This window comes from Rhynchophorus ferrugineus, unplaced genomic scaffold (genome assembly GCF_030347505.1).
Source record: "Rhynchophorus ferrugineus isolate W39M unplaced genomic scaffold, kcgeb_rfMv2 rfM3, whole genome shotgun sequence".
In the NCBI taxonomy this organism is placed as follows: Eukaryota; Metazoa; Arthropoda; class Insecta; order Coleoptera; family Curculionidae; genus Rhynchophorus; species Rhynchophorus ferrugineus.
The window spans coordinates 6,077,233-6,096,146 of record NW_027472582.1 but is presented as its reverse complement, the minus strand read 5'-3'; the positions used below and the strand labels follow the sequence as shown (position 1 = coordinate 6,096,146).

The 18,914-nt window shown below is 33.7% G+C and overlaps 3 protein-coding genes across 3 annotated transcripts in view; 2 read left to right on the top strand and 1 right to left on the bottom strand.

Moving 5' to 3' along the window:
* Positions 1 to 18,914, top strand: part of Flo2 (flotillin-2) — a 374,194-nt gene that overhangs the window by 227,148 nt on the left and 128,132 nt on the right. The gene's annotated exons all lie outside the window — the stretch shown is intronic.
* On the bottom strand, positions 8,236 to 17,693 carry LOC143193780 (glucose dehydrogenase [FAD, quinone]-like). The gene is made up of 5 exons (XM_076400159.1): positions 17,455 to 17,693; positions 17,262 to 17,399; positions 17,036 to 17,204; positions 13,612 to 13,843; positions 8,236 to 9,448 (listed from the first exon to the last, which is right to left on the bottom strand). The coding sequence occupies exons 1-5, from the start codon at positions 17,605 to 17,607 to the stop codon at positions 8,296 to 8,298; spliced, it is 1,845 nt and encodes a 614-aa protein (XP_076256274.1). The 5' UTR covers positions 17,608 to 17,693; the 3' UTR covers positions 8,236 to 8,295.
* Positions 14,104 to 18,914, top strand: part of LOC143193783 (solute carrier family 2, facilitated glucose transporter member 8) — a 241,696-nt gene continuing 236,885 nt past the window's right edge. Inside the window, exon 1 of the mRNA XM_076400165.1 lies at positions 14,104 to 14,324. The gene's annotated coding sequence lies outside the window, so the exon portion shown is untranslated. The remainder of the gene's footprint in view (positions 14,325 to 18,914) is intronic.

The following is an 18,914-nucleotide window of genomic DNA, read 5'->3' as shown; positions in this document are numbered from 1 at the left end:
TCTGAGGAGGATAGTCTAAGGGTTTACTAGATAGTTTTAGATAGATAGTTTAAGGGTTTACTAGATCATTCTGTTAAGACTAATCAGATGTATAACTAATTCTTCATCTGACTCAAAGAATAGGAAATAGGAATATACCGCGACAAAACCTTAGCACACTACTCTTTTTCCATTATAGCTCGTAATAAAAATAAATTTGGAGCTTTTAAATTTTATGTGAATATTACAAAAGACTGCTGTTGTTTACTTTTAGGTTCAGCTTGAGATCATTCCACTCGAGCGATGCGTCAAAACTATAACACATATGAAGAGTGCTGTTGTCTTACTGGCGATTAATACGTGCCAGTTTTGTTTTATCAATTCCATACGTGTGTCAAGATATTGCGAAGATATCTAGTAAATTAACACAATGAGCTATTTGTGTTTATCCTAATTTGCTCTGGTTTTAACATTTTTTTTCTAGTTTTGACAGTTTCTGCCTTCAGGTCTTTGTGCAGAGTGTCGTTGCAAATATACTATAGAGCATCAACAATACCTCACAGAACCTTGCTTTGGAATCTTTGTATATTTCTATTACTTTGGTTGGTACAATCCCAGAGTAGAACACCATAAATCCATACTAGTTTAAATATTCGTTGGCAAAGCAAAAGCTTATTATATACTGGAAATGCTGAATATTTATCAGTGGCTTTTTATCAGTCACAGAAAGTCGGGTGGAAGAGTTGTTATGTGTTGGACTACTATAGGTTTTGAACCAAGGACAGAAATAAAATTATGTTCTAGAAAAATTCTTAGTATATATTATATATACTTATATTATATTATATTGTTTCATTCTGAAGCATCGTCCAGTTATATATGATTCTAACATTTTTGAATATAAAGGCCAGGGAGAAGTATTTTAATGTTATACTTTAAACGCTCATGCCAAACTTCTTCTAGTATTTTTTTACGATATTGATGATTCTGTGAAACCTTATCAATCGCGGAATGTTGTGTCCTGAAAACAAATTGATAATCCGGAATAATATGCTTTTTCTCAATGATTGGTTTTATCCTTTTCAATAAAAGTTTTTCAAATAATTTGAACATTATCAGCAATAATGATATTGGCAGTTTCATAAGGTGGTTTCCTGGTTTGGGAATCATAAATAGTTGTGGTACTTGTTATAATCTGAATGAACCATTTATTAAGCGAATGATCTGAATTAGTGCTTTTCTTGGAACTTTCTTTAATATTTTCCTTGTAATAAGGTCAAAACCAGAAGCCTATTTTAAAATCATTTTCATCAATGGAAATGTGATCCACTGTATGGGATTGAAACATTATGTCGAAGTGGTTTACAAATCTTGTAGCTTTCTTCTAATTATTTCTGGTTCGTCTCCCATCCTGGTTTTATATCAAAAGCATTTACATGATAGATCTTATTAAGTTTCTTGTAGCCCTCTACAGTGAGTACTCAGCGCTAGCCTTATTAACAGGTCCATACAGAAATTCACTCATGCTGTAATTTTTTAATCGTTTAATTGCATGTCTCAGTTGGGACGTAATATTATGCCATTTCTTCTTCGCTCTTCTTTTTTCAGATATCCTTTTTCCTATTTTTTCTAGAACTATGATTTCCTTAAGGTAGTTAACACCGTTTACTTTCTTTCTCTTTTCTGGGGTACTTTGTCACTCACTGAGCTAAATATCTTTAATCAACTTATCTTTCAGCTTAATTTTTCATCATACCCCATAGAACTTAATCTGGTTACGGGCACTATCAGAATATTTTGTGATTCCCTTCTTAGTTTCAGTTATTTATTTATTTGTTATATCAGATTAAGGGTAATTGTTTATTTTATACTAGTTTTTATAAATAAATTGAAAAAAAACTATCGTGATTTAAATAAATATCAAATGATTTTAAGTCGTAGACAATCGGGTGGCAGAAGGGTTTATGTGTTGGACTACTGTAGGTAAAAGTAATAGTGTCAGTTATATAGAGTCTGTTTTAAGTCGTTTTGCAAATACATCACTTAAATTTGTGACATCAAAACGTAGCAATGTTGCCGTATCAACTCTGAGTTTTAACTCAGTTTGGCTTTAACGTACAACAAGATTCTGATCAAAATAAAATAATTGAACAAAAATGTTAGCAAATATAATTTATTTTAACATTATAATGTATCCCAAAATGGCAGTTAATTATACAGCCAAAATAATTTATAGGTTAGAGTTACAACCTCTTGTCACTATTGCTTTCAAGAATTTTGCATACGTCTGACAACCGGACGCCTTTGACAGGTTCATTCGTTTACGCGTTCAATCAGACAGCATTGTGTTTCTTTTCAACTAGAATAAAATGAGAAGGAAAGTATTGTCTGATTCTAAAACAAATTTACAAATTGGGACAGGCAATACACAAACATCTTGATGACGTATGTACAAAAAACTTTGAATAAACTATATAATAATATAACTTATATATAGTATAACATATAAATAATAGTAGCCATACATTTTATTCGATTGTCACTAATAACATAGATAGAGAGTACAGCTTATTGATTTACTTTTCATATAAATATAATTATAGAAAGTGTTTTATGCAAATGTTATATGTTGATTAAATCAAAAAATCCTCAAAAAATAATTAGAAATCCTAACATAAATCCTGACAATTGGGGAAATTGGAAAATTGACAACAAATATCTGAGTTTTAAAACATGCATTCAAAATCATCAAGATTACTAAAAATCCTTTTGGTTAATGATCTGTTTTCGAAAGATAGTAATAAGAAGCATAGTAATAAATTTTAGACTTCATTAGTTTGCAATTATGGTGAGATAATATGGACGACGCAAGAACAAGGAATTAAATATAAATTTGCAATGACCGTCTAACTATAAAACTGCTTAATTGGTAATGCGTAATTGGTTTCAAAATTTTAGGAAGCAAGAGCGTTACTACGATTTTATGAGTTAATTGAATGCCATAAAACATTCTGCGGCCGCACATCGATTATATATAATTAATATGATTTATTTTGGTATCAGGCAATAATGTGTAATACCGATACCTTATAGTAATTTGACGTATTTAATATTTTATTAATAATGACTACATTTTATATTAATATTTTTTATTGAGCATATACGGCGTTTCTTGTGCAAAAAAATAAATCCTATGTAAATTAGACCTATAAATTAGTTTTAAAGGATTTTTTTTAACTTAAAACTTCATTGTGAAAAATCAGTACGACGTATCTTATTGGAAGTATTATTTTTGAGGTTGAAATCAGCAAATAAAGTGCTCAAAACTCATACGTCGAACCAATTAGTAATTCGAAGGAGCAAAATTCGGAGAATACGGCGGCTGGAGTAGCACCGTCCACCCTGTCATGTTGAAGAATAATATTGTTATGTATTTGTTCGTATTCCAGACCTTTTACGCAATGCCCAGCTCATATATAAAAATTGTAATCGATGGCGATCCTTATTGATGGTTTTATTAAAAGCTTTCAGCAGCTCGTAGTATATCACACTAAGCTGACCCTACCATATACAGAACATTAGCTTGAATCTATGAATATTGGGCTTTACCGTTGATGATGCTAATGCACGACAAGGTCTACGTAACTTTTAGATTATCGTAATGGATTCACTTTTTATTATCAGTAACAATTCGAAACAAAATCATTTTCGATTTTAGCGTTGAAGCATCATTTCACATATGACCATACAATGTTTCTTGACTTTAATTCGTATGGCACAAAATATACAAGCTTTTGTATTATTTCCGTGTTCTTCAGTCAATCGAAAATGGCCTCTTGTGTTATACCCAACAATTCTGCATATTTTTCTTGCATTTTACATGGATTATCATCGAGTAATGTCTTCAAATAGTTGTCTTTTTTGGCTGGCCAGAATGCTCTTTGTCTTTGATGTCAAAATCACTACTTTTGAAACGTTGAGACCTGTATGTAGTTGTTGAAATTGATTGTCATAAGCTTCATACAGCATTTGATTATCTTCAACCGGCGTTTTTACAAATTCGGAGAGATTAAAAAAAACTAATTCACATATTCACGAGAAAATAATACCTACTGAAAAGTAAAGCCCGCCAGGGAGACTTTAACATGAAGTTGGCTACAAATTTACCAGAAGCAATTTAATACACTGTAACACCACCTATTGTAAAACATTTAAAATAATATATATATATATATATATATATATATATATATATATATATATATATATATATATATATATATATATATATATATATATATATAAATTATGATTATTTTGTGTTATCGCTATTTGTTTGTGTTGATATAAAACTGATAAGTTTTTTCGCCTTAGATCTATAAATTGATCAATACATACTGAAAAACAAGGAACTGGTAATTAATTGCTTGTATTGGCATTGTAAAAATGTGAATATTCGTCGTACGTTTCGACATAACTAGCGACTGCAGTTTTCAGTCTTTATGAGAAATGAAACAACAGTTTAGAATTGAAAGTGAAACAGATCACCAATAGTAATTATTGGAATGCAGCGTAATACATACATGAAGGTCACAGGATATTATTTGTAATAATACATATTTCTTAATCTGATTAATTAATTGATATGATTAATTAGCCCAGAAATATTGGTTTATTAACAGTCTTTAATAAATCTAAGTAATTACTATAGCTATCATTCTTCAATTTACCCGATATTTAGTTATTAATTAGTGACGTCACATTAGACCATAACCAGGGCAGATCTGCCTCAAAAATAAAGATCTGTACGAGTTAGTCGGAAAATACTTCTTCAGTACAAAGAGATTAGTTTATAAGTAAATTATAGAGCCTATTTGAACTTATGGGAACTTAAGAATTGTACGATGACCTCAAAATCAAATTAATTTTTTAAAGTTATCCAAAATTCCTCTTAAAACACGAAAGAATGATATTAAATCACAGACAACTGGAAATAATACAACTATTGTATTCTTTGGCATATTATTCTTAATTTTAGCTTAAATAGTTCAATTTAATTTTAATTTGGGAAACACATATTGATGTTTTTATCCAGCATTCGTCTTATTTGTGTATTTATTCAAGTACAACTGAACAATAGCAATAAATTAAGTAAGATGTTTAATGTAATATCGAATAATATTCGAAATAAAATGTAAAAAAGTTAATCTGATGTTCTTTAAAGTTCAGTAAAGTAAAGTTCCCCATAGGAAAACAACACATTTATATCAATCTTTTTATTTAGTATTTAAAGCACTTTTTGAAAACAATCGATTTCTTTAAAAGTCCCTCTTTTCCGTACTTTAATTGACTCTACACGAAATATCCGAAAAAATAATTTAAGTTTAGAAATAGTCAGGAGTTTGATGGTGCTAAATCAGGTGAATAGGCCGATGAAAAATACAAAATACAAAATTAGGTGGTTTTGGTTTGATAAAAAGAGAGGAGACACGTTTGTCACACAAGTTCTCTTTTATTTTATACGACGATTTCTGAGGCAATTCTTCGTCCAGGCGATCTAAACATATATCATTTTATCATCACGGTAATATAATGGAAAAACAATACCTAATTTTGGTCAACATTCTCTTATGGTGATAAATAGTTAAACAGTATATATGCTGTAATACAGATGAAGCAACACCTAATAAATTATGAAGAATTACACGTAATATGTTCGGATAGTACCACATAAATTAAACGAATATTGTCCGTACTTTCTTTTCTTTTCCATTTATATATGCCAAACAATTATTATTAAATATACCATTGATAATTGTGCAAAAGACAAATTACGAGTGTACGACATGAACATTACTTAATTGACTTAATACCGAATGGCTTCATACCGAATTCATATTTTCACAAGAAATAATTAGAAATATTAATACGGACAGATACAGAAATTTGTTCACTTTTTTTATAAATAAAAAACCTAACTTATTTTTCTTCGGATAAATAGTGTTATAGTGAGAATAGTAAGAATGTACTTCATATATTAATGTCCAAATAATATCTCACACATAACCGACACACATGAAGTTGGGCTTGATAAAACTTGGTTAAAAGGTTGATTGTTTTAAGAGGATATTTCAAATCTAGAAATGTAAAAAAAAAAGATTTCATTTGCTAGTTTCCATTTAATATACCCTTTATTAATTATATTCATGTTATATAATCACTGTTACCTTCAGAAACACTAATCAAGTGAATAACTAAGCTGTTTATTTCCAATCTATCAAAAACTCAAGATTCCACCATTTGTCAATTTCTTCTTCAATGTGTCTGATCGAGCTCACACAAACCGAAGGTGCTATTTTCAACAATGCCTCTTTCCATAAATCGAGACAGTTCTGGTTTGAATATCCTCCTCGACCTGAATATCTATTGTAATAATTCTTTGCAATACCCCATATCAACTCAATTGGATTAAAAATGCAGTAATAGTGAGGCAGATGTAATACTATGCGGCTATAACATTCACTAATCTGATGTACTATATATCTTTTCTCAGGCTTATTTCTAAAAAAGTAAATTACATAAAATGCAATTAAATATTGCATTTATATTTACCGAGTAATTATTTGAAATAGTTCAATCTTTAACATGACTTCCTCGAAACTTATTTTATGTACTTTAAGCCATTCCTTAATTGCAGCTTTTGTTGATGCATTTGTTGGGATTTTCACCACCAGTCTACTATATATATGGTAGATATGGTGCATTCTATATAACAATAACTCATGGTTCCTCCAAGTACTTTAAAAGCTGATTTTCAAACAACTGCAAAGACAAGTTATGGTTCATTTATTCATGGTAGTCACCCTTGGACTTAGAGAAACACTAATTCTGCACCAGATATAAAACCATCCATCCATTTTCCATCAACTTTTGTTGCCTTTACACTATATTTATTATCATCTTGTCATGAGCAACCCAATGTACCATTCTGAAATATTCATGTCTCATTTAAATATATAAATTGACATATTTCTTCCTTGATTTTGTTATATATTTTTAAAAATTGTATTCTTTTAAAAGCAATCTCTGGAAGTTCCATTAAACCCCTTCGTGGGTTACCTTTACACCACTTAAATCCTATATTATCCAACAATGTATGAACGAACGGATGTTCTACATCTCTCAAATAGCTGTACGTCTTTTGGATTTTTATGGATACTTTCCAGACTAACAATTTTCCCTGAAATAATTGTATTAAATTATGTTTCGATTGAAAAAACTACTTACTGTTTTACACATTTCATATATTTGATCTCTGAAACACCAAGCTGATCTTGATTCGTCACCTGTTTCGCATAAACACAGTTTCTTTTTGGCGAATTTAAGGTTATATTGTTTTTATTTTTTGATATATTTTAGTGACCGTCTCCATACTAATATACAATGCAGCTGCAAAGCGCAAAAAAATATTTTAAATAAAAACCGCGGCTATTTCAAATTTATTAAAACAAGAATTTGAAATTGAAGAATTTTCAGACGTTTGGCAAACGGACATCTTTTGCAGGCTCATTCCTTTACATGTTCGAACTTCTCTACCAACATTCTATCTCTTTAAATAGAATAAATAGACAAGGATGATATTGTCTGACTGTAAAACGAATTTACAACTTTAGATAGGCGTATATTGACACTCGTCTCACTGTTATTTTGAATTGACTATATATATATATATATATATATATATATATATATATATATATATATATATATATATATATATATATATATATATATATATACATATATATATATATATATATATATATATATATATATCCAATTGCTTTGGTATTGTTAACATTATTAACCATTTTTTAATAACAGCCAAATACTTTTTCAAACGAAAACGATTCTTTATTTTTTTACTATCTGTGCATCCGTGCACACAACACTTCCTAGATCGATAATTCACTTAATTTTTTATACTACCGACTTATATGTACTAATGAACTAATAATTTAATCTCTAAAGGCACTATTTCTTATGTCAGCCATACTGAAAACGGCGCACAAAATAAATAAACAACAAACGTACCATAGAAACGAAGTGAGCCAATCAGATCCCGTCGCAGCTTATTGCGTACCGATTAAAGCAAGTGATAAGTTAATAGTGGCGACATCTAGATGTTGGACGACGCGAAACTTTTCCCCGAAATTTCCTATAAAGTTAAATCTCTATTTCTCTATGGTTATGTCTCCATCTGCCTCACAGCTCAAAAACCTTTATTTCATGAACTGTTTTTCATACAGCTAATAATTATTTGTTCGATTTAAATGGTGACACGTAATCTTTGATCCATTTCTCCTTCAGTACTTCACTGAGACTCACTGCCAACATCGCGTCATGAGCCACCGCATTGCCCGGTGATATATTATTCAGTATGCTGGAATCCGCTATCCTCAAACACCTCATGTGCCGCACTTCGAAGTCGTGCTTCACCACAGCTTTCCTATCGCAGTCTGCTCCGGTCCGGGTGGTACCAGCTACACTCGAACCGGGATAGAGCATGTTCTTTATATAGCATTTGACGTAATGCAGCGAACAAAACTTGTAGTTCCTGCAACCCGGCACGCCAATGTCCAAGAACTCCGCTCCGACGGATTGCAATGGATTCAGCGAAGTTAAGTTGGTGACCAAACTAAAACCGGACACCAGATTGTCCAAGTCCTCTCCGTCCTCGTCTTGGAGGAAACTGCCGGTAATCGCGGGATTGCTCTTAAAGTGTGTATGGTTCAGGTGTATGACGCCTCGAGACTTGGGCTGCAAGAGCGTGATCAGAAACAGCAGCACCGGTCGGACTTCGTTTATGTCCAGTAAATTGTTGACGATGATTTGGTCCAGCTTCAGACCGTTTATCCAAGCCGGCAGCATCCGATCCTTAATGCTGAAGAAGTTGTGTTGGATCGAGATGGTTGGGTGGGTGGGATGTTGATCGGTTGTGGTGAACAACGTCAGTCCGTGTACCCCGATGTTCGAAAGACTGCCGGTTCTGAACATGATGTAGTCGAACACATCCCTGATGAACTCCACTTGGTCGGCTTGGTCTCTGAAGCACTCGTCACAGTCCGTACCCAGTCCAACAAATAGCGGCACCGTTATATGGGCTTGGAAATTGCTTCCCACCGCCGGTAAATCAAGAACTACCGGTATTTTCTGCTTCTCCAAGTACTCCCTCGGTCCAATTCCACTGGAGAGCAGTAGTTTGGCGTTGTTGATGGCACCGGTGGCCAGGATCAGTTCTTTCCGAGCTTGCAGGAAAAATCGGACGTTCGAAATTGTCACGTTGACCCCTTTCGCTCTCTTGTCCAACGGGTCATGAGTTACTATCCCATCCACCATGGCATTTTTGGCGAAGAAAAAGTTCGAACGACTCTTCACTGGAGTTAGAAACGCTCTAGCCATATTAAATCTGCAAGAAAATTAATCTGCTTTGAAATTATTTTAAATTAATCAGTAACTATCCTAAAGAAATTCTGGAATTAATATAAAAAAAAAGAATAGCGAGAAAGAAATGATATCATTCCAGGATACAGCAATATAAAACTAAGATGAACTTCATTCATTCGTTATATTGATTCATTATTTTCAATTGAGACATGTCCTTTATTACTCTTAGTAGTCTGCCTAGAGGGCAATACGTATTTCTTATGTTTATATTTTATATAAATGTCATGTAGAAAATCATTAAATGATATCGTGTAAAAAATACTACTTTAATTAATTAGTCTTATCCGAAAGTCTATATATGTCCAATAATCAGATCGAATGGTGTTAGACGTTTTAGTCTACGCATTTCACTGTCACTTCGCATATTTAGCTGATTAGCGAGTACATTGGGATGTTGTGACACCCTTCCGAAGTACTTCACACAAACACGTTGAATTACACTCGTCATTGGTTCTAAAAGAATATCGCGTTGTATCACTTCCTTTGAAACATAGCACGGAGCATCGACAATGGCACGCAACACTTTATTTTGGAACCGTTGAATGATGGATATATTAGATTTGAGCTTAGATTTATACAATAATATCTAGTTATCTAATGATAACTTGGATTTGCACCCGATAAGACAATACATTTGGTAGAGTTTAAGTCCAAGTTGTTTCCGTTTGGCGAGTATGTGCTTTAAGAGTTAGGCGTTGATCTAGGTGCATATCAAGATATTTAGAATCCTCCGCTTGCGGGAATTGACAATTATTGATATAGACTGGTGGACATGCTCTTCTACGCAGTGTAAAAGTTATATGACTAGATTGTTTCGTTGGATTTTATATGCCATCTGTTCAGCCACACTTGTATTTGATTTAGGTGTGTTTTCAGGTTAATTGATGCTATGGCTGGTTCTTCATGAGAGGCTAAGACTGCTGTGTCATCTGCGTATGTTGCCAAATTACCATTTTTGTAGTAGGTAGATCAGCTGTATACAGAAGATATAGCACTGGACCCAAAGCACTACATTACGGACCACCTAAATGTATTACATATAATTCGGTACGTTTAACGCCATTTAAGGCTTTGAGACATGTCCAGGAACGCAGCTCAACAATATCTTTTGGCGTATAAGTCCATATTTATTTTGTTAACAAGTCTATGCACTTGTTCAATTGTTCCACCCTTATTGCGAAACCCAAATTGGTGTTCTGGAATGTTCTTTCTTTTTTCTATTATACAATTGAGCTTCTTTATGTAAAATTTCTCAAGAACTTTTGAGATTATTGGTAATAAACTCATAGGCCGGTAGGAGGTAATATCTTCTGGTATAACTGAGACATAAAATTAAAGAATTAAAAAGTGACAGCATGAGTGAATTTCTTCATAGACCTACTAATAATGCTATTCGCTGTGAAACGTAGAAACTTAGGGTGCAAACGACGACGATGTGAGTTGGATAATCAGGAGAATGCTACAAGATTTCTAGGTCACATCGAGTGAACGTTTCAACCCCATACAGTGGATGACGTTTTAAAGTATTACTGCGCCATTGGACAGGAAAAGGATGGAAAAAGTAAAGAAAACATTAAATGAACTTCCAAGATTAACACTAATTACAATAATCAACCTAATAAATGTTTCATTCAAACTACGATATGTACCACGACTATAGAACATAGCTGAAGTAATTATAATTCCTAAATCAAGAAATCTATCTCAAGAAAATTAAGATTTATTATTAGGAGGGATAAAATCAATCGTTGAGGAAATACATCTTATTTCGCATCACCAGTTTTGATTTAGAAAACAACATTCCATGATTGATTAGGTTCACAGAATCGCCAATGTCATGGAAAAATCACTGGAAGGTATTTTTAGATGTTGCGCGAACTTTCGATAAGGTTTGACATGATGGTTTGAAACAAAATATTAAAATACTTGTCCCTGGACAATATTCAAAAATTTTAGAGTCATAAATAACTTACCGATAGTAGCGCTGCAATCCTAATCATAGGAGATAACAACACTGATTTAACCGAAAAATTACAACGTATTACCGAAATACAATAATGTACAGAAGAATAGCACATCAAAATGAATCGAAATAAATCAGTGCATATTGGTTTCACCTTATAGAAATACAGCCATATATATATATATTGGCATGATCATTAATGTTAAACTCAGGTGGAAGCCACATATTAAGAAAAAATGTGAAGAAATCGAGCTGAAACCCAAAAAGTTTACTGGTTATTGAGTAAATATTCAGCTCTATTAGTATATAATAAGCTTTTCCTTAACCATTACGTCTTGAAATCAGTGTGGACTTGGGTGATGGTGTACGACTTCGGGGTTGTTCCAGGCAAAGCAATAGAAATGTCGTACAAAGATTCGAAACGAAGATACTGCGAGGTATTGTGCATGCTCCATGCTACATTTGTAACGACAATCTGCATAATTACCTGAAGGTAAAAACTGTCTATAACATTGTCAAGAACTATGCCCAAAGACATGAACACAGGCTCCTAGATAATGATGGCTTAGTCAAAATATTCTAAAAAGAGTTAAAAAATGTGGGCCACGTAAAACTCTCTAATACATTTTACATCATACATTACATCTATACATTTTACATACAATTATACATACAACAGGTGTTTTGGAAGTGATTTTTTTGTGATATTTCATATTTTGTAAATAATAGGAATTGTGCATGCTCCATGCTACATTTGTAACGACAATCTGCATAATTACCTGAAGGTAAAAACTGTCTATAACATTGTCAAGAACTATGCCCAAAGACATGATGAACATAGGCTCCTAGATAATGATGGCTTGGTCAAAATATTCTAAAAAGAGTTAAAAAATTTGGGCCAAGTAAAATTCTCTAATACATTTTACATCATACATTACATCTATAAATTTTACATACAATTATACATACAACAGATTTTTTGGAACTGATTTTTTTGTGATATTTCATATTTTGTAAATAATAGAAATTGTGCATGCTCCATGCTACATTTGTAACGACAATCTGCATAATTACCTGAAGGTAAAAACTGTCTATAACATTGTCAAGAACTATGCCCAAAGACATGATGAACATAGGCTCCTAGATAATGATGGCTTGGTCAAAATATTCTAAAAAGAGTTAAAAAATTTGGGCCAAGTAAAATTCTCTAATACATTTTACATCATACATTACATCTATAAATTTTACATACAATTATACATACAACAGATTTTTTGGAAGTGATTTTTTTGTGATATTTCATATTTTGTAAATAATAGGAATTGTGCATGCTCCATGCTACATTTGTAACGGCAATCTGCATAATTACCTGTAGGTAAAAACTGTCTATAACATTGTCAAGAACTATGCCCAAAGACATGATGAACATAGGCTCCTAGATAATGATGGCTTAGTCAAAATATTCTAAAAAGAGTTAAAAAATGTGGGCCAAGTAAAATTCTCTAATACATTTTACATCATACATTACATCTATATATTTTACATACAATTATACATACAACAGGTTTTTTGGAAGTGATTTTTTTGTGATATTTCATATTTTGTAAATAATAGGAATTGTGCATGCTCCATGCTACATTTGTAACGACAATCTGCATAATTACCTGAAGGTAAAAACTGTCTATAACATTGTCAAGAACTATGCCCAAAGACATGAACACAGGCTCCTATATAATGATGGCTTAGTCAAAATATTCTAAAAAGAGTTAAAAAATGTGGGCCACGTAAAACTCTCTAATACATTTTACATCATACATTACATCTATACATTTTACATACAATTATACATACAACAGGTGTTTTGGAAGTGATTTTTTTGTGATATTTCATATTTTATAAATAATAGGAGTTCAATTTTGTTACAAAAATGCCAGTGCTTCTCATAAATATTATACTAATAAGAAAGTGGCATAAAGATTTTCAAGAACCAAATAATAGTAAAATAATTCCATGGAAATTTGGAAAAATATAGCTCAAAAGTATACCTTCTCACTCTTTATAACTCATTCCTATTACAATTAACAAAATCCAGTATTGCAATCATGCCCCAGCATCCATATTCCTTATATTTAACCCCATAATTTGACTAATTAAGAACGAACCTTTCGCCTTCTTTTATCGTCAAATAGCTGTACATCAGCCCAAGGGGATTTCTTTTGTTGCTAGCATCTATGTGTATCTTGGAGTAAGCCTCTTTCAATACAGTTTCAATTCTGTGGTTCGTGGATTTTTTTTCTAAATGAATATCACCTTTAGGATACACGTCTGTTGATTCGTCTGCATAGTATTCGATGCTGTTAAAAATGCTTTCCGTGAAAGCATCAGCATTATAATCTAAAACATATTAAACGTGTACATAATTTATTATAAAACAATGATTAATTAAAACAGGTAAGGAAATAATTCTGTTTTGTTTTTTTTTCCATTTGTTGTGTAGCGACCTTGAGCATGTCGAATTTTACATCGTGGAATAACGGTCTACAAAATACCCAGAAATATAATCCCAGATGTTGAACACGGGCGGGGTGCCAACTGGAACCCGACAACGAATAGGTGGCGGCAACCCCGAGACGTTTATCTGGGATATTATTGAAGGGTATTTCGGTCATTCAGTGCTCAACCCTCGTTCGGTTAAGACGTGCCACCATCGACTGCCCAAGCCTCGTCTTCAGGTAACTCCGCTGCCATTCGTTTTATTTATTTGTATTTTCACATTTTTTATTTTGCCAATAAATAACGGTCACATTATGTAAACACCACTGTTTCATTTCGATTTACCTCCATTCACCGAGCCACATCATTTTACCCTAAAGTTGTATTATTTGTTGATTGATACACTGTGGCTAACGGTCATGGCATTGATATTATTATTTAAAAACCGAAATATATCTTGTAATGATATTAATATTATTAAATATTTACTTATCAATCAAAAACAGAATAGCTTAATAGATCTACTCTACTCGTACTAATAATCTACTGTTGAAGTCGAATTCAAACAAACGAATCGAGGAATAACAAATTCAGGAGCTTTGTTTGGACAAAGAGTCACTGGCTCAGATAAAGAGTATGTCCCCTCTCTAATGAAAATATCTGGAAAGTTTGTTCTTTTATATTTCGGAATTTAAGATCAAATCAAAATGATCAACTACATGGCATTTTATTGATTCAACGATTGAGACACCTCCAAAACTTGCATAGTAAATGTAATATATCTCTAGACGAAACAAAAATCCCAAAACGTCGATCAAAATCCTTCAGAAAACGTTGGCCTGGGTGTTTTTGCTGTTTATAATCAATTTTCTGTTTGTAAGGTAACTTTTTGAGCGAATTTATTTGAACTCATATTTTTAAGAACTCTATGTAGTAGAAAGCAGCTATGGTTACCTTTATAGAGAGGTGTTTCGAGCGAATTTATTTGAACTCGCCTTTTTAAGAACTTTGTGGAACATCACGTCAACGATAATCATTTTAATATTTAATTCATTGGACAGAAAACAACTATGGTTAGCTTTATACAGAGATGTGAAAAGTATTTCACATTTTTTAAATTATATTGTACCGAAGATTTTGGTTATGTGTCATGGAAGTCACACTTAAATTTAGAAAAGCTTTTAGAGGATATTTTGGTTCTTTTATTTTAAAATTGGTACACTGAAACTTCAGGAAGAAAACCCAGTCTTGAACGCTCTATAATTTGTTCTAATAACGCAGTAAGCCAACATTGTCTCAAGTAAATATAAGCCTACCTTGAAGTTCGTTTTGATGCATCAACAGAATAATGTATCAACAGTAGAAGCTTTAATGAATACTTGAATGTTGGTGCGATTCATAAGTATGTGTTAATAATTAGAACATAAAAAGTTGCTGCTCTGTCGGTAATCGAACTCACGACCTTCGCGTGTGAGCTTAACCTTCTAGCCATTATACCATATAAACCGTTGCCTACAACGGTTCTACGACGTCTCATATGAAATGGTTAGTGCTTAAAGAGCAAATTGACTGACTTTTACACTGAACTACTTCCACATCACATCAGTTCCACACTTTTTCATCACATCAGTTCACCAATAACATTATACACAAATATCTGATTATTTTAGATAAAAATGTAAAACGTGAAAACATTGTACGTGTCTTTGAAATTTGAGATTTTCCGTCAATTTCCCCCCCTTCCCCAAACAGATTCTAACTTGGTTCCAATGGGACCACCTTGGAATTGCACTATTTCGATCAAAAATATAATTTTGAAAATCGATTCATAATTGATGGAGAAGCCGGCGAATATAACAGGTCAATTGAAAAGTCCCCGGCCTACCATAGTAAAACACATTGTTTTGCCAAAATAAGTTTTTTTTGTTCAACATAAGTCCCTTCAAGGGTGGTACACTGATTATAACGACCCTCCAACTTTTCGATACCATTTTTGTAGTACGATTTGTCCTTTGCTTCAAAATAGGCCTCAGTTTCAGCGTTCACCTCTTCATTCAACGAAAATTTTTTCCCAGCGAGCATTCTTTTGACATTTGAGAACAGGAATAGTCGCTGGTGGCCAGATATGGAGAATACGGCGGATGAGGAATCAATTCGAAGTCCAATTCATGGATTTTTTGCCATTGTTTTTACTGACTTGTGACACGGTGCATTGTCTTGGTGAAGCAGCGCCTATTTTTTTCAAACGCGGCCGTTTTCGGCGATTTCGTCCTTCAAACGGTCCAATAACGTTATGTAATAGTCATTGTTAATGGTCCTTCCTTTTTAAAGGTAGTTAATGAAAATTATTCCATGCGCATCCCAAAATACAGACGCTATTACCTTGTCAGCCGACTGTTGCGTTTTCCCACCCTTTGGAGCGGGTTTGTCGTGTGTAGTCCACTGGGAAGTGAAATAGTAGTGAAATGATGGAGCCATGTTTCATCCATTGTCACCTATCGACGTAAGTACTCGGGTTTACTACGCTTGATCATCTTCAAACACTGCTCCGAATCATCAACTCGTCGTTGTTTTTAGTCAAAAGAGAGCTCGCGCGGCACCCACTTCGCACAGAGCTTTCTCATACCCAAATATTCGTGAATGACATGATGTACACGTTCAGTTGATATTTTTAGAGTATCTGCTATTTCATTCAATTCCAATTTACGGCCATCAAAAATATTTTTGTCTATTTTGTAAATACATGGAAACTGGGCATCAAGCCAAGTTTTCGCTTCAACTGTATTTTTTCCTTCAAAACACAATATTTTATCAACTCGCGAAATTCTTGTTTTGTCAATTTTTTTCACAAGAACAAAAGTTGCTTCACTCAAAATGCTATAATTCACAAACTAATGATCCGACAGCTATCAGATTTATACACGTGTCTTTTGAGGGTTAGGGCTAACTAACAAACACATGGATTTAATTCTGGTAGCGCCATCTATGTGTCAGGCCGGGGACTTTTCAATGGCCTGTTACATTAAAAGAAATATACAGCCGAACATAGATCCTCCTCCTTTTTTGAGGTCGGTTAAAATAGTGAATCAATACCTCTGAAGTAATGCAAATTATTAATGGAGCTAGTTCCGCCCAAAATCCTGCCTCTGGTCATCCAACATCGCTTGTTCTTGTACGCCCCGCAAACTTCCTTGTCCTTTTCCAGTTCGTACTGCCAGGTCTCCAGCGTGGACTCGTAAAACGTCGGGAAGAGTCCGGGAACCTGTAATATAATACCGTATTCTTATCGTGCTTAACGATTTGACTTAAGTCATCCAACCGCCGAGGTGGTCTGTGGATAGTCGCCGGCTTCTAGAAGCAGGACGCTCCATTGATCCTGCTCGGAGAGGCGGTTGGCTAGGGCACATCCCGCCGCCCCCGCACCGACAATGATGAAGTCGAATATGGTTTCCTCCTCCTTTTGGAAATGAACGGTGTAGGTTTTTCGGATAAATATTATCGGGCATACTCACGCTCAACAACTTTGGCGAGGCGTCCACCGGGTATTGATTGTATTCCCCGATGAGCTTAACATTGAAGAACAGCGTGTTGATCAAGATGAGGAAGGCATTGGCGAAGGCGCCTTGCAGTTGGGTGATGTCGTACGTTATGATTCCGGTGGGCATTTTGAATCCACGACAACATATATATGTGTAGAACGAGAATTTGATTTACAAACAAAACGCGCTATCATCACGCGAATGACATTTGATTGATAGATTGACGTCAACTTGTCACATAAGAGTTTCGTAACCATAGAATAATATATAGAGCGTTAACTTAATACATATAATTTCAGAATTGTTTCGCGTGGTCTGGACAGGAAGGCACTGAAGACGCCATTTTGCTGCATTTTATTGGTTAGTTTAATTTTAGTAAGACAGCTGTATAGAAAATATTTTATTAGGAAGGCATTTCATTTGTTGAGGATTTCATACGTATTACCCTGACGTTACAGTTACAGTTTTTAGTTTTTTTTTAGTTAGCCCTAACCCTCAAAAAATGCGTGTATAAATTTGACAGCTGTAGGATCATTAGTTTGTGAATTATAGCATTTTGAGCGAACCAACTTTTGTTATTGTGAAAAAAATGGATAAGAAGGAATTTCGCGTTTGATAAAATATCCCTTTTTGAAGGGAAAAATGGAGTTGAAGCAAAAACTTGGCTTGATGCCGAGTTTCCGGACGCTGCCCCAGGAAAATCAACCATCAAGGATTGGTATGCTAAGTTTAGACATGGTAAAATGAACACCGAAGACGGTGAACTCAGTGGACTTCCAAAAGAGGTTGTTATCGACGAAAACATTTTTAAAAATCCCCAAAATGATTTTGAATGACCGTAAATTGAAATTGAATGAAAGAGCAGACACTCTAAAGATATCAACTGAATGTGTACATCATATCATTCACGAATATTTGGGTATGAGTAAGCTCTGTGTAAAGTGGATGCCGTATCAAGCGTAATAAATCCAAGCTTTTCCGTCGATATGTGACAATGAATGAAACATTGCACCATCATTTCACTCCGAAATCCAATCGACAATCATCCGAGTGGACTGCACACGATGAGCCCGCTCCAAAGCGTGGGAAGGCGCAACAGTCGGCTGGCAAGATTATGGCGTCTGTATTTTGGGATGAGCATGGAATAATTTTCATTAGCAAAGGACAAATCGTACTACAAAAATGGTATCGAAAAGTTGGATGGTCGCTATAATCAGTGTATCACCCTTGAAGGGAATTATGTTGAATAAAAAAACTAATTTTTGCAAAAAAATGTGTTATACTATGGTAGGCCGGGGACTTTTCGATTGAAATCTTACGTTGAACACTAAAACTCTTACATCTCAGCCAGTATGTTTAATGTTAAACAATATGAATCTTAACCAACAATGAAATATTATACATGTGACATACCAGAAATAGAAAATGTTACT